The 14,025-nt window shown below is 38.8% G+C and overlaps 1 protein-coding gene across 1 annotated transcript; it reads right to left on the bottom strand.

Annotated features, from left to right (window-relative positions):
* Positions 1-11,753: 11,753 nt before the first annotated feature.
* LOC107793826 (uncharacterized) lies at positions 11,754-13,159 on the bottom strand. The gene is made up of 3 exons (XM_016616268.2): positions 12,520-13,159; positions 12,313-12,431; positions 11,754-12,215 (listed from the first exon to the last, which is right to left on the bottom strand). The coding sequence occupies exons 1-3, from the start codon at positions 13,157-13,159 to the stop codon at positions 11,754-11,756; spliced, it is 1,221 nt and encodes a 406-aa protein (XP_016471754.2).
* Between the last annotated feature and the right edge of the window lie 866 nt (positions 13,160-14,025).

Genomic DNA, 14,025 nt, shown 5'->3' with positions numbered 1-14,025 from the left:
ATCTCCCACATGCGTGGACATTTATACAGGAGGACTCAAAGAATCACTAGATTTATCCAAACACGGGGCAAAGTAAGATGACACATATGAGTAAATGGAGCCCGGATCAAATAAAATTGAGGCATTCTTATGACAGATCGGAACAATACATGTGATGACTGCGTCTTATGCGACCGCCTCCATCCTATCCAGAAAAGCATAGAATCAGGCCTGGCCTTCCCCTCTAGGGCGTCCTTTATCCGCCTGACATCCACCCCTAGCTGGCAGTGCAGGTGGAGCGGCAAATGGAGCAGCAACCATGGCCTGTAAACCCTAGGGGACCCTGTGGAATCCGTGGAGCCTGTGTAGTCTGTGGAGGTGCACCCCTCCTAAGTCTGGGGCAGTCCCTCACCATATATCTGGTATAACCACAATCGAAACAAGCTCTCGGTAGGCATGGATACTGAAACTAACACTGTCCTAATCGGCTAGACTAACCACTTAAGGCACCCCGTGTAGGAGGTGCACTAGAGAGTGGTTGTGCATAGTGGGAAGCCTGAGACCTCGGAATAGTCGGAGCACTGCTAGTAGCTGGAAGTGCTGAATGATCTGGGTGGCTCACATGCCCTCTGCCATGATGGGCTGAAACTGCAGTGTAGCCACTACTAAATCCTCCTGGACCTCGAGTCTTCTTGGCCTCCCTATCCTCCATATCCTAGTCCCGCATATGCTTCAACTTGCGAGCGATCTCCACAACCTACTGAAAGGGAGTGTCCGTCTCCAACTCTCTAGCCATTCTAAATATAATACCATAATTGAGCCCCTCGATAAACCTACGAACTTGATCTTTGACTGTGGCAACCAAATCAGGTGCATGTCGGGACAACTCATTGAATCTGATGGTATACTCTGACACTGTCATAGTACCCTTGCGCAGCTACTCAAAATTCATGCGACATGCATCACGAAGGGTGTGGGGAACAAACTCTCTCAAGAACATATCTGAAAACTGAGCCCAAGTGAGTGCAGCTACATCAGTTGGCCTACCCTCCTCGTACACCTACCACCACCTGCAGGCTACTCGTGACAGCTAAAATGTAGTAAAGGCAACTCTGTTTGTCTTCATAATAATTTCGAACAATACTGTGGCACTTGTCTAGAAAACTTGTACGTCCTCAATAACTGCGCCACTGTAAGTAAGAAGGTGATACTTTATGAACCTCTCAAGTCTCAACTTCTCCTCCTCATATACTCATGCCCTAACCTCAGGCGGAACCAGAATAACAGGTTGTACCGGCACCACACTCGGGACCTGATCAACATGGACCGGTTGCTCTAGAGTATGGGCCGCAAGATTCTTGGCTCCTCACCTAGCCTGAGATGTAGCTGGTGCAACATGAATCAGTATCGCATGAGCTAAAGTGTCGAACATGCTCAAAAAGTGTGCTAGGGTCTCCTGAAGTCCATGGGTGACAACAGGTGTCTCGGGTGTCTGTCCCCCAACTGGTGATACTGGTGGCTCCTCAATCGTTGCGCAGGCAGGTGCTCTAACTGCACCACGTGCCCCTCATCAGCCTCTACCTTGGACCTAGCCTCTCGCGGCTCTATCAGGGGGCACGAGTGTCTGCTCTAGCAGTGTGTGTCCTCATCATTTGTGAGAGAATAAAAAGGCAAAGACTCAGATTTTGAAATCAACAAATTCGCACAATAAGGAATCGAAGAAGTGGAATTTTCCTAATAGTTTCGTAGCCTCTTGAATAGAAGTACATACATCTCCGTACCGATCCACATGTCTCTACTAAACTTGCTTATGACTCATAGCACCTATGAACCTAGAGCTCTGATACCAACTTTTCACGATCCCAAATTCTTACCTTACGATGTCGTGATAGCACCTAGTCTCTAAAACTAGGTAAGTCTAACATACATTGAGAAACAACAGAAATAACAACTTAAACATCAAATTAAATTGTTAAACTATCATAATAAAACTCAAACAGTACAGCTGTCAAATAACTCCAAAAACTCGGCGGAACTGAGTCATAAGCACTAACAAGAATATACTTAGGATCTCTAAATACAATACTGTCTGAACTGAAAATAAATAGTAACACAGCCAAAGCAGAAGGTGACTTCGAGGCCTACGAGCGTCGAGTAGGTATACCTTGAAGTCTTCGAGATAACCAGTCGATCACTGGCGTTCGGCACAAACAGATGTACCTGGATCTGTACAAAAATGTGCAGAAGCGTAACATGAGTACACCACAATGGTACCCAGTAAGTATTAAGTCTACCTTCGGTACAGTAGTAAAGAGGCCAGGTTGAGATATCTACTAGACATATAAACATGTGCAAGATATTGATATAATCTAAGAACGAATAATAAAGGCAGTTAAGGGAGTAATTAAGCTGCTAACAATACAAGGATAACAACGTAAAACAACAACAATTGACAGTAAGAGAATACAAGTGACAAAGACAACAAGTAACCAAATACGATAAAATACAAATGGAAAGAAATAAGGAAACAAGAACAACAACTGTGCAAATCATCAAGCCTTTGCAACATAAAATGTACAACAAGAATCATACCGAGGTACCGCATCTCATATTCTCTTTTCACAAGTCACAATCATAATATTTTCTTATATCGCCGTGTGATCCTTATATTTTGATATTTTTGAAAATATTTTTCCCGAAATATCTACACGCGCTTTAGCCTCTTATGTCGCCCCGTGGCTTCAAGTAATTCCCTTACTAGAAACACGCACATAAATCCCATCTTGTCATGTCGCATGCACATTAACCACTGACCTTATATCGACGAATACGCATCAATATCACAACACAATAATCAACTCGCACCACACGTACCCAAATGCCACAACATTTCCAAAATCACAGTACCAATGTTACCATAACGTATAGCCCACGGCTCAACCACAATGTGTACAAGAGTCTCAAATGACAAAATGAATGAGAAACACTCAACAAGGAAAGATATCTCAATAATCAACAACTTCAACCTCAATGTGTAGATTTCACGACTTTAACTTCAATAACTCAAAATGAAGGTATTCCCACGAGATGACAATTTTCCAATTCAAATGTATAACATAATCCTAACAATGAAAGAGATAGTGTGAAATATTAATTACATCCAAATGCATGACGATATTATTACACGAAGAGACATCATGTAATAATAACTCCAAATAAGAATAACTCAACAATAAAAGAGGTAACATGACAATAAGAAAGGTAACATCTTCAATTAAGGCATATAATAGAAAAATCGACAATAAAATGTAGAACATATGCTAACAACATCAAATAACACATGTAAGAGTAAACTAACAATGGAAGATATAACATGATATGACAATTTCAATTAAATACATAAAAGGAGCCTACGAGTCTAAACCGGTCAAAATATCACATATGAGCCCGTGTACTCACTCGTCACCTCGTGTATACGTCTTCCACATAATTCAATTTATACAAATACCCAAATCCTAAGGGGTAGTTCCCCTACATAAAGTTACGCAAGATACTTACCACAACTAGGCCAATTAACACTCAAATAGCCATTCCCTTAAAATCCTCCTCCACACGGCTCAAATCTAACAAAAAAACTTAATATGATCAAACAATACAAGAGAAACCAATTACGATAGATAAAGCTATTATCTTTACATAATTTCACAAAAGTCAACCCTGGGCCCGCCTGATCAAAACCTGAGTTCATGGATTCCCGACAACTAATAACGCCACGAGTTCATATATGTGTTTTTTTCAAAACCGAGTCCAAATCGACTCTCAAATGCCAAATTTTTATTTTTCAAATCTTAGACAAAATCTCCCCAAAATTTTCCTTTGATTCTAATAAATTTGATGTTAAATATCATATATAATCATGTAATATATTCCCGAACACTCGCAATTGCAACCCCTCAAAATTGCAAAGAATGCTTCGCAAATGTGGCACTAACAGCCTATGTGGGAAGTCGCAAATGCTACTAAAAGTATCGCAAATGTGATCTTGCCCAGACTAGCCTATCTTCGGAATTGCGAGTGGGTCATCGCAATTCCAATACCTGCTCCCCCAGTGTTCACTTCACAATTGCCATAACTGCAGCACCAGCACACCAGCAACCCAAAATAAGTTCAACCCAATCTAAAATGCGTCTGAAACTCACCCGAGCCCTCTAGGCTCCAAACGAAATATCTACACAAGTCTAAAATATCATATGAACTCGCTCGCGTGATCAAAACATAAAAATAATATCTAGAACTACGAACATCATAATGCATGAATTTCAAAAGAAACCTCAAAAAGCTCTAGAATTCTAACTAAGCGTCTGAATCATACCAAACCAACTCCAAATTATACCAAATTTTGCAGACAAGTTCCAAATAGAAAAAGGAACCTATTACAAGTCTAAAAATTGAATTCTGAACCCGATAGCCAAAAAGTCAACCTACGGTCAAACATGAAAAAACTTTTAAACCTCAAATTGCCAACTTCCGGCAAAACAAGTCAAATCAACTTAGGGACCTCTCAATTCAATTTCGGGCATATGACCAAGTCCAAAATCACGATACAAACCTATCAAAGCCATCAAAACACCGTTCCAAGGGTCGTTTTCACAAAAGTCAAACATTGATCATCATGTTCAACTTAGGCTTCTAAGCCAAGAACCAAAGGGTCCAAATAAATCCAAAACCTTCCTAGAGCATAACTAACCAAACCCGCAAGTCATAAAACTACAAATACTCATGTGTGAAGCATCAAAAGGGGAAAAGTAGCGCAAATACACAAAATGGCCGGTCGGACGTCACATTCTTCAAGTAGTCGAGATGTTTCTTTAGCATCCACACTTCTCAGCAAACCTAGATCGGGAATCCTCCTACAAAGGATTCCTCTAATCAAAAAGAAATGATTTGCTAATAATCTCCATAACGTGCATTTCTGGGTATGTGTAGCACTTTCTGGATATTCTACCTTCTCAAAATAATCCCTAATATAGTAGAACCATGCTTTTTCGTCAAACGCTTCTTTAACATGAGCACAATGGGCGAGTTGCTTGCGGATTTCTATGGGGATAGGATCAATATAGTTCTTTTCTGGATGCTGGATCATAGAGGATAATGTGGCCATGACATTTGCAAAATTGTTTCGAATCCGGGAAATATGCTTGAATTCTATCTTGACAAACCTCCTGATCAACTCTTGCACACAATGTAAATAAGGTATTATCTTGGTGTTCTTGGTAGCCCATTCTCCGGCCACTTGATGTACCAATATATCTGAATCTTCAATTACTAGTATTTCTTGAATATTCATATCAATGGCTAGCGGGAGTCCCAAGATGCAAGCTTCGTACTCCGCTATATTATTAGTGCATGGGAATCTATATTTGGCTGATACATGATAATATTGATCAGTTTCTAGCACTAGTATTGCTCCAATGCCTACTCCTTTGAAGTTCGCGGCCCCATAAACAAAATATTTTCCAACCATCATATGCTTCCGAAATGTACTCCCTCTTAATGGCTTGTATTTTTCATCCACGGGATTCTCATCTAAGTGATCCGCCGGTTCTTTCCCTTTAACTAGCTTCTGAGTAACATAGGTAATGTTGAATTCACTAAACAACCTATTATATTTATACCACCAACAACTTTAGGTTTGCACAAATTTTCCCATGTAATGAGAGCCTTTCTGCTAGCTTCAATGCCACTTGTCCACCAAAAGCTTCTACAATTGCCTTTACCAGTTTAACCACCTTCTTTGGGATAACAAAGTTTTGAGACCAAAATGTCTAATAGATAAGAGGACATTTTTTAAAGTTTTACCCTACTTGCATAGGAAAGAAGTCTAGCTGTCCAGGATGTTATTTTGCTCATCTTCTCAAGAAGTAGTTGACATTATATCACATATAGCGCTTTAGTACTCAATGGTACCCCTAAGTGTCTAAAAGGTGACTCCCCTCCGGTAAAACTAAGCATTTGCAGAATTTGTTTTTGAGTTTCTTGTTTCACCTTTCCAAAATATATAGAGCTCCTACTCAAGTTACCATTCAGTCCATAAGCAGAGGAGAACTTCTAAAAGTAATCATACACATGTGAGACAGATAGAGTATCCATATAGAATAAAGAAAGAGATCATCAGCAAAACTTAGTTGGAGAATGTTCAGCTTCCCACACTTGGGGTGATGTTTAAAAATTTTCACTTGCCTTAGTGTTTTCAACAGTCAGCTAAAATACTCCATGATCAGCATAAAAAGGTTAGGGGACAAAGGATCCCCTTATCTTAGTCTTTTCTTTCCAGCAAAAGGCTTGGATGGTATTCTGTTTATCATAATTGAGTAGGACACTGTTATCACATGATATAATCCATCTTATAGAAGTGTTTGGAGAGTTTAAAAAGCCTAAGACTTGCTCAAGAAAAGGCCACTCCACTTAATCATATGCCTTTTGCATATCTATCTTCATCATACATCTGGTTAATACAGTTTTCCTACCATAACTTTTAACCAATTCATGGCTCAAGATAGTGTTATCAATAATCACCCTTCATATAACAAAGACAGTTTGGCTAGAGTCCATTATGTTGTCCACTACTTATTGCATTCTCCTTATGATAACTTTAGAAATTATTTTATAAAGTTGTCATGGTGCAGCAAGTTATGGGTATAAATTCCTTTACTGTGGAGGGATTTTAACATTTGGAATGAGTCTTAAAGTAATGTAGTTAATAAGCTTACACATAGTAGCTGATTTAAAAAATTCAAGCACATCTTCTGCAATCTCCTTCCATACAATAACCCGAGCGTTTTTTTTAAAAGTGTGCATTCAAACCATCACAACATGAGGCCTTATCATCATTTATATCCCTCATAGCCATTTTTACCTCCTCCCTTGTAATTAGTGTAATTAGGTTTAGTTATTGGCTTCTATTCAATACAGAACCTTCACTTATCACGCTTGGCTCAATGGCAGGAAGTTGCTCAGCAGCTGTCTCTAGCAGTCTTCTATAAAATCCAATGATTTCTTATTCAATCTCTACCTCCGTATTAATCATAATTACATTTGAATCCATCAATCTTCTGATTTCGTTCAGAACCTGTCTATTCCTCATGGAAGCAAAAAAATAATTAGTATTAGAATTACCAATGTTTAGCTAATGCACTCTAGACGTTTCCTTTGAAATAGCTTACTCAACCAGTCTCCATTTTTCTAGAGGCTAGGATGGTAGCTGTAATCTACCATTTGCGATCGTAGATCTTTTAGCTTTTCTCTTATATTGTTGATCTTCTTATAATTGTCAGAAAATATTTTTTTGTTTAACTTTTTCAGCTCCTGCTTGATACTTTTCAGTTTACCCCATTCATTTGCATAGATTGAGCTCGCACAGGTAATATTAGTTAACCCTAATATTCCCTATATAAATACACATACTGTGTACACTAAAAACTACTCTAAGCAGTAATTTTTCACGCTCTCTTCTCCCATATCAGACGAGGGGTTTAGATTGTGATATAGGGGTTGCTCCAACACACCGTGACAATCACCGCTGACCAGTAATTCCAGTCGTGGTTCATCTGTTCTTTCCTCTTCCGCTACACGAACAAGTAAGTTCTCGTTTTACGACTTACGCGCTATCTAATGTGTTTAGATTAACGCGTTCCTTCATTAGTATCAGAGCCATAGGCTGGTTTTCTAGTCCGAAAAATATATTAGAATGGTTCTATTACTCTGAGTGAATCTAAGAACTAAGTGTCTATATTTTTTGTGTACTATGTGCAATTGGGCTGCCTAAAATTGTCTTATACAATGATTTAGAATAAAAATTTGTACTAGTGTATAAATCTTTTACCGTTGTTTTTGAGTAAATCAGTGAATGATTGTTTTGGATGAAATTAATTTTTTTTTACTGATTTGAAAAAAGTTTTATATCAGTCTTTGAAATTTTTTTTATCTGAAATTCTTTTGGTCAGTTTTTCTTAAGAAACTGATCCAGCGAAAAACAAAAAAAAGGAATTTTTTTTAAATGTTCCGTTGAAAGCCGCTAAAACGTCCATTGCCGGCCACCATCAAACGGATGGTGGCTTCTCTTGAAACCATTTAAGAGTCGGTTTGAAACCGATCCTAGGGTTTTGCCGGCCAAACAAACACACACATATATATGTAGGAGCTTTGTGCTCCAATGGCTATGGCAAAACATTAGAGATGGAAAAGAAGAAGAAACATGTGTTTTTCTTCTTTTACAAAGAGCAGCGGCTTCAACAATAAAAGAGGAAGGAGATGAAGCAATGGCTTCCCTTCTGTAAATGTCAAAACAGAGATGGAAAGGAAGAAGAAAGAAAAAGTCTTCTCTCTTGCAAAGTCCATGAAAGTGGCGGCTGTGAATTAAGAGAAAGGGGAGAAGAAATTTAGGGTTTCTTTCTCCTTTAAAATCTGCTTTAATAATAAATAAATAAATAAAAAACGTGGGAAGCCTCTATGCTGAAGTTAAAGAAGCATGGACTTCTTTTCTTTTTTTTGAAGTTTGGGCTTCAAATGTTGCATGACTCCTTTTCTTTCAAAGTTGACGGATTTAGTAATTGGGCTAAAGGCCCACCCGAAATTGGCCTGTTTGTTTGTGGCAGATTTAAGACATTGGGTTAATGTCCCACTTTTATATGTCTTGTTTAATTTTATTTTGGGCTAATGGCTCAACTAAAAAATTTAAATTAAGTTCCGTTTTTTAAAAATTTTAAATTTCGGAAATTAGTCATATAGACTTAATTTTCAGAATATAAATTTAGTATTTATATTATTTCATGAAAACTATAGTTGTTTTATTATCCGATTTGCTTGAAATGTTAACTATTTTAACATTAAACTTGTTTGTTAATTTGTTTAACATGCTTTAAAATGTTAATTTTTTTAACATAATATTTATTTGTTAATTTGTTTAACATTAAATTTATTTATTAATTTGTTTAACATGCTTTAAAATGTTGATTTATTTAACATTATGTTAATTTGTGTAACATGCTTAAAATGTTAATTTGTTTAACATGCTTTAAAATATTAATTTATTTAACATGCTTAGAATGTGTCACGACCCAAAATCTCACCCGTCGTAATGGCGCCTATCTCGATACTAGGCAAGCCGTTAATGTCACTAAACCACAATTTTTTTTTATGTTTGAAAATATAATATGTAAATACAATACAAAATCTCCCAAATACAAATACGAATACTCCCCAAAACCTTGTGTCACTGAGTACATGAGCATCTAATATGAATACAAATCTGAAAAAGTACGGTCTACAATAGTCTAAGACCTAAATACAGTGATACAGAGATAGGGAAGGAGAGACAAAGTCTGCAAAACACGGCAGTTACCTCTGAATCTCCGAAAAATCAGCTATACGGAAGAATCAACACCCGCTATATCCGGAAACACATGGATCTGCACACGAAGTGCAGGGTGTAGTATGAGTACACCCAATTCAGCAAGTAACAATAATAAATAAGGAACTGAAGATAGTAACGAGCTACACAGTTATGGTTCATTTCCAGTAATCCCAGCAAAGAATAGACATGTTATCAAATCTGGCAGTTTAATGTCAAATCAATTTTTTATACAGTTCCTGTTCATGTAATCTGTATATCAACAATCTTTCATAAATTTCACAACAATGGCAGATAGCAACTAAATGCAACAACAAATGGAATTCAAGTACAACCTCTCAGAACAGTAATCACTCACTGGGCTCCCAGCCCTCATCACTCCCGGGCTCCCATCCCTCATCACTCACTCAATGGGTACCCGCGCTTACTAGGGGTGTACAGACTCCGGAGGGGCTCCTACAGCCCAAGAGCTATAATCTGCACGGACAACTCACGTGCCATAATATAAATATCTGGATACACACGACCAACTCACGTGGCATAGTATAATATAAGGATCCACACGGCCAACTCACGTGCTATAGTATAATATAAGGATCTGCACGGCCAACTCACGTGCTATAGTATTAATATCTCACAATCAGGCCCTCGGCCTCACTCAGTCATAAATCCCTCCAGTCTCTCGGGCTCTCAATAATCATGAAATCAGCCCAAACAATAATGATATGATGTATTAATAATAATAACAGAGACTGAGATAAAATGTGCAAGTAAAAACTGAGACTGAGTACATATAGCATTTAGCTGGCAATTCAACAAGCACGCGCCCTCTGTAGGTCCCAACAGTACTATCACATAGCCTAAGCATGATTTCTAACATGATTTACAGTCAAATTTTATCAACACATAGAGAGCATATAACTAACAACAAATTACTCAACTTTACAGTTTCCCGGGACGGACCAAGTCACAATCCCCTCGGCGCACGTCCGTCACCTAGCATGTGCGTCACCTCCAAAATAATCACATGATACCAAAATTCGGGGTTTTATACCCTCAAGACCAGATTTAAAACTGTTACTTACGTCAAGCCGTGAAATTCTTATTCTGCAATGTCCTTTCCTCGTGAATTGGTCTCCAAACGCCTCGAATCTGGCCATAAATAATTCGTTTCAGTCAAATGAATTCATTGGAATTAATTCCATAAGAAAATAATAATTTTCCATAAAAATCCAAAAATTAGCTCAAAAATCTCCTGTGGGGTCCATGTCTCGGAACCCGACAAAAGTTACAAAATCCGAAAGCTCATTCCACTACGAGTCTAACCATACTAATTTCACCAAAATCCGACATCAACTCGACCTCCAAATCATCAAATCTTAATTTAAAACCCCCGATTTACACCTTAAAAACATGTAATCTAGTCGGATTATTCGATATTAATTCAATATTATGGAGTAGAAATGATCACAAGGGACTTACCTCAAGTTTTTCCATGAAAACCTTGCTCAAAATCTCCCAACCCGAGCTTGAAATGCCCAAAAAGGGCAAAAGCTCGGAACCCCTCTGTTTTTGTACTGCCCAGAAGTTTTCGCACCTACGGCAACTTGGCCACTTCTGCGCCAACCGCATGTGCGAAAAAATCCCGCATTTGCGCCTTTTCCTGCATTTGCGCGCCTATTTGCACTCCTGCGCAAGCCGCTTCTACGCGCGTCCCTCCGTATCTGCGCTCATGCAGGTGCGGAATTTCCCTCGCACCTGCGACCACTTCTCCATAGTCCATTTGCTCATTTGCGCTTGCCAGGCTCGCTTCTGCGAGCTCGCACCTGCGATGGAATATCCGCAGGTGCGATTGCAGCAGAGGGCAGAAACTTCAGCTATTTCTTCTAAGTCCGAAATTTGATCTGTTAACCATCCGAGACTCACCCGAGGCCCCCGGGACCTCAACCAAATGTACCAACAAGTCCTAAAATATCATACGGACTTAGTCGAAAACATCAAACAACGCTAAAATCATTAATTACACCCCAATTCAAGCCTAATGAACTTTGAAATTTATAATTTTATAAATAACTCTGGAACCTATCAAATCACATCCGATTGACCTCAAATTTTGCACACAAGTCATAAATGACATAACAGAGGCAGTGTTTTTAAGAGCGAGAAGCGCAAAAAAGCGACAAGGGCTCGCCTCGCTTCAAAAGCGAAGCGCAAAGCGAAGCGCACGCTTTATTAAAGTGAAGCGCAATTCTTAAAAAACACAATGTAAACCTTGCAAAGACACAATATAAAATTATAAATAATCAAAAAGTTCAAATTGTCAAAATCAAAGCTACTAAATTACTAGAATCAACCTCTTATTCTTCTACTCTTCTTGTTCTTCTTCAAGATTGTCAAAATCTTGAATTCCTCTATTATCTTCATATTGCTCGTCATCTTCCTCCTCCCCCTCCTCTTCCTCTTCATGATCACTTTCATCTTCATCAATTAGGGATAGGGATCGACTTGTAGTAGCCACACTTTTTCCCTTCCTAATCAAGCTTGAACTTGAAGTATTCCCCCTTAAACCATAAGGATTCTCCCCAACTCCACTAGCAACCGCAACATCACCCCAAGTGAAATTAGAATCGCCTTCAAATACTTCTTCATCTTCATAATTTTCGGGGACTCCGGTTAGCCACTCATTAGCCTCATCAATATTGTCCAAAAGAATTGGATCAATTAGATTGCGGTGGTTGTAGCGACGCCTCAATGCTCTATTGTATTTTATGAACCCTAGATTATGGAGGCGCTTCAAGGTTAATCGATTCCTCTTCTTTGTATGAATCTGCAAACAAGATGTGTCAACTAATTAGTAGGAGTTGGGACAATGAGATATAATTTACTTTATCTCAAAACACGAAATAATTCTTTTTATTTCTCACGTGTTCAAAAACGCTCCAGTTCCTTTCACATCCGGATGAGCTACAAGTTAAACTTAGAACTCTGATGGCGAAAGTCTGTAAATCCGGAGTCTCTACACCATATTGGTCCCACCACTCAACTATAGAAGTGAAAAAAAAAATCAAGAGTTAATAAGTATAAAAAATACATTAAAGTTAGAGCTATAAAATATAGAAGCACTTGGTCACCTGGCGATTTCGTCTTTCTTTGTTTAATAGCAGGTCGGAGCTTAAAAAGTCCCTCAGCTGCCTTGTAAATAGCAAGCTGATCCACTATCCTTTCTTGCATGTCTTCATCTGGGGTCAACTTGATAACAACCTCATGGAATCCTGTCCATACTTCTCTAGCCAATGAATTATTCTCATGCTGATCATAAAAGAGTGACGGGTTCAGAATAAGTCCAACTGCATGCAAAGGTCTATGAAGTTGCTCACTCCATCTTGCATCAAAGATCTGAAAGACCTTTGCATATTTCTGCTCATCAGTGAATGATGCTTGAATAGCCTCCTTGGTCCTATCCATAGCTTCATAGAGGTAGCCCATTGGTGGTTTTTGCTCCCCATCCACCAAACAGAGTACTTTAACCAAAGGGCCACCAATTTTAAGAGCGTGAAGGACATTATTCCAAAAAGAATAAGAAAGAATAATGCGTGCAACATCTTTCCCTGCACTTTCCTTTGCAAATTTACTCTTGCTCCATTCCTCTGAAGTGAACAACTTTCTCAAATTGAATTTTTGCAAGTGGATACTATGTAAAGTCAAGAAAGTAGTGGCGAACCTTGTCTTGCCCGGTTTCACCAAATTTTTTTGTTCGGTGAATCTTCTCATCATATTCAATAACAAGGGCCGTTGAGAAATATAAGAATGTACCCTAACGCCCTGGCCAAAACTGTAGAGAAGGGTTTTTCCTTGAAAATGTCCCCGAAGATTAAGTTGATACAATGAGCCGCACATGGAGTCCAATAGACATTCTTGTATGCTCCTTCCACCATGCCACCCGCTTTCACATTTTCACTCGCATTATCAGTGATCACTTGAATAACTTTGCTTGGGCCAATCTTTTCAATGGTGTTCTGAAACAAGGTGAACATTTTGATGTGGTCAGTGGATGAGTCGCTAGCATCAATGGACTCAAGAAACAAACTTCCCTTGGGAGAATTCACCAACACGTTAATAATCATTTTCCCAGTTCTTGCCGTCCACTTATCCATCATAATGGAGCAGCCATACTTGTTCCACGCAACTTTATGTTCTTCCACAATTTTATTAGTCTCCTCCACTTTCTTATTTAGATAAGGACCTCTGATTTCATGATAAGTGGGAGGCTTCATTCCAGGTCCGTATTGACCAACGGCCTCAATAAAGTCTCCAAAAGTGTCAGTATAGTTGACACAATTGAAGGGGAGCCCAGCATCATAGACCCATCATGCAAAAGCTCTAACTGCACGATCCCTCAAAATGTCCTTAGCAATTTTTTGTACATCTTTCCACCGCTCTTTCCTTCTGGCTTCTTTGGGAAATAGCAATCTATAGGACCTTTAGTCCTACTCGTACCCGTCGATCCATGGCTTGAAGAGATTGCATCTCTTCCCCGTTTTGTTGGAAGTGACAATTCTTTAATATCATCATCACCATCATCATCAAGATTGGTCACCAATGGTTGATGACTCATTTGATTTTTTTGCTCCTTCTTC

This window comes from Nicotiana tabacum, chromosome 21 (assembly GCF_000715075.1).
Source record: "Nicotiana tabacum cultivar K326 chromosome 21, ASM71507v2, whole genome shotgun sequence".
Classification (NCBI taxonomy): domain Eukaryota; kingdom Viridiplantae; phylum Streptophyta; class Magnoliopsida; order Solanales; family Solanaceae; genus Nicotiana; species Nicotiana tabacum.
This window is presented reverse-complemented; position numbering and strand designations above follow the sequence as displayed.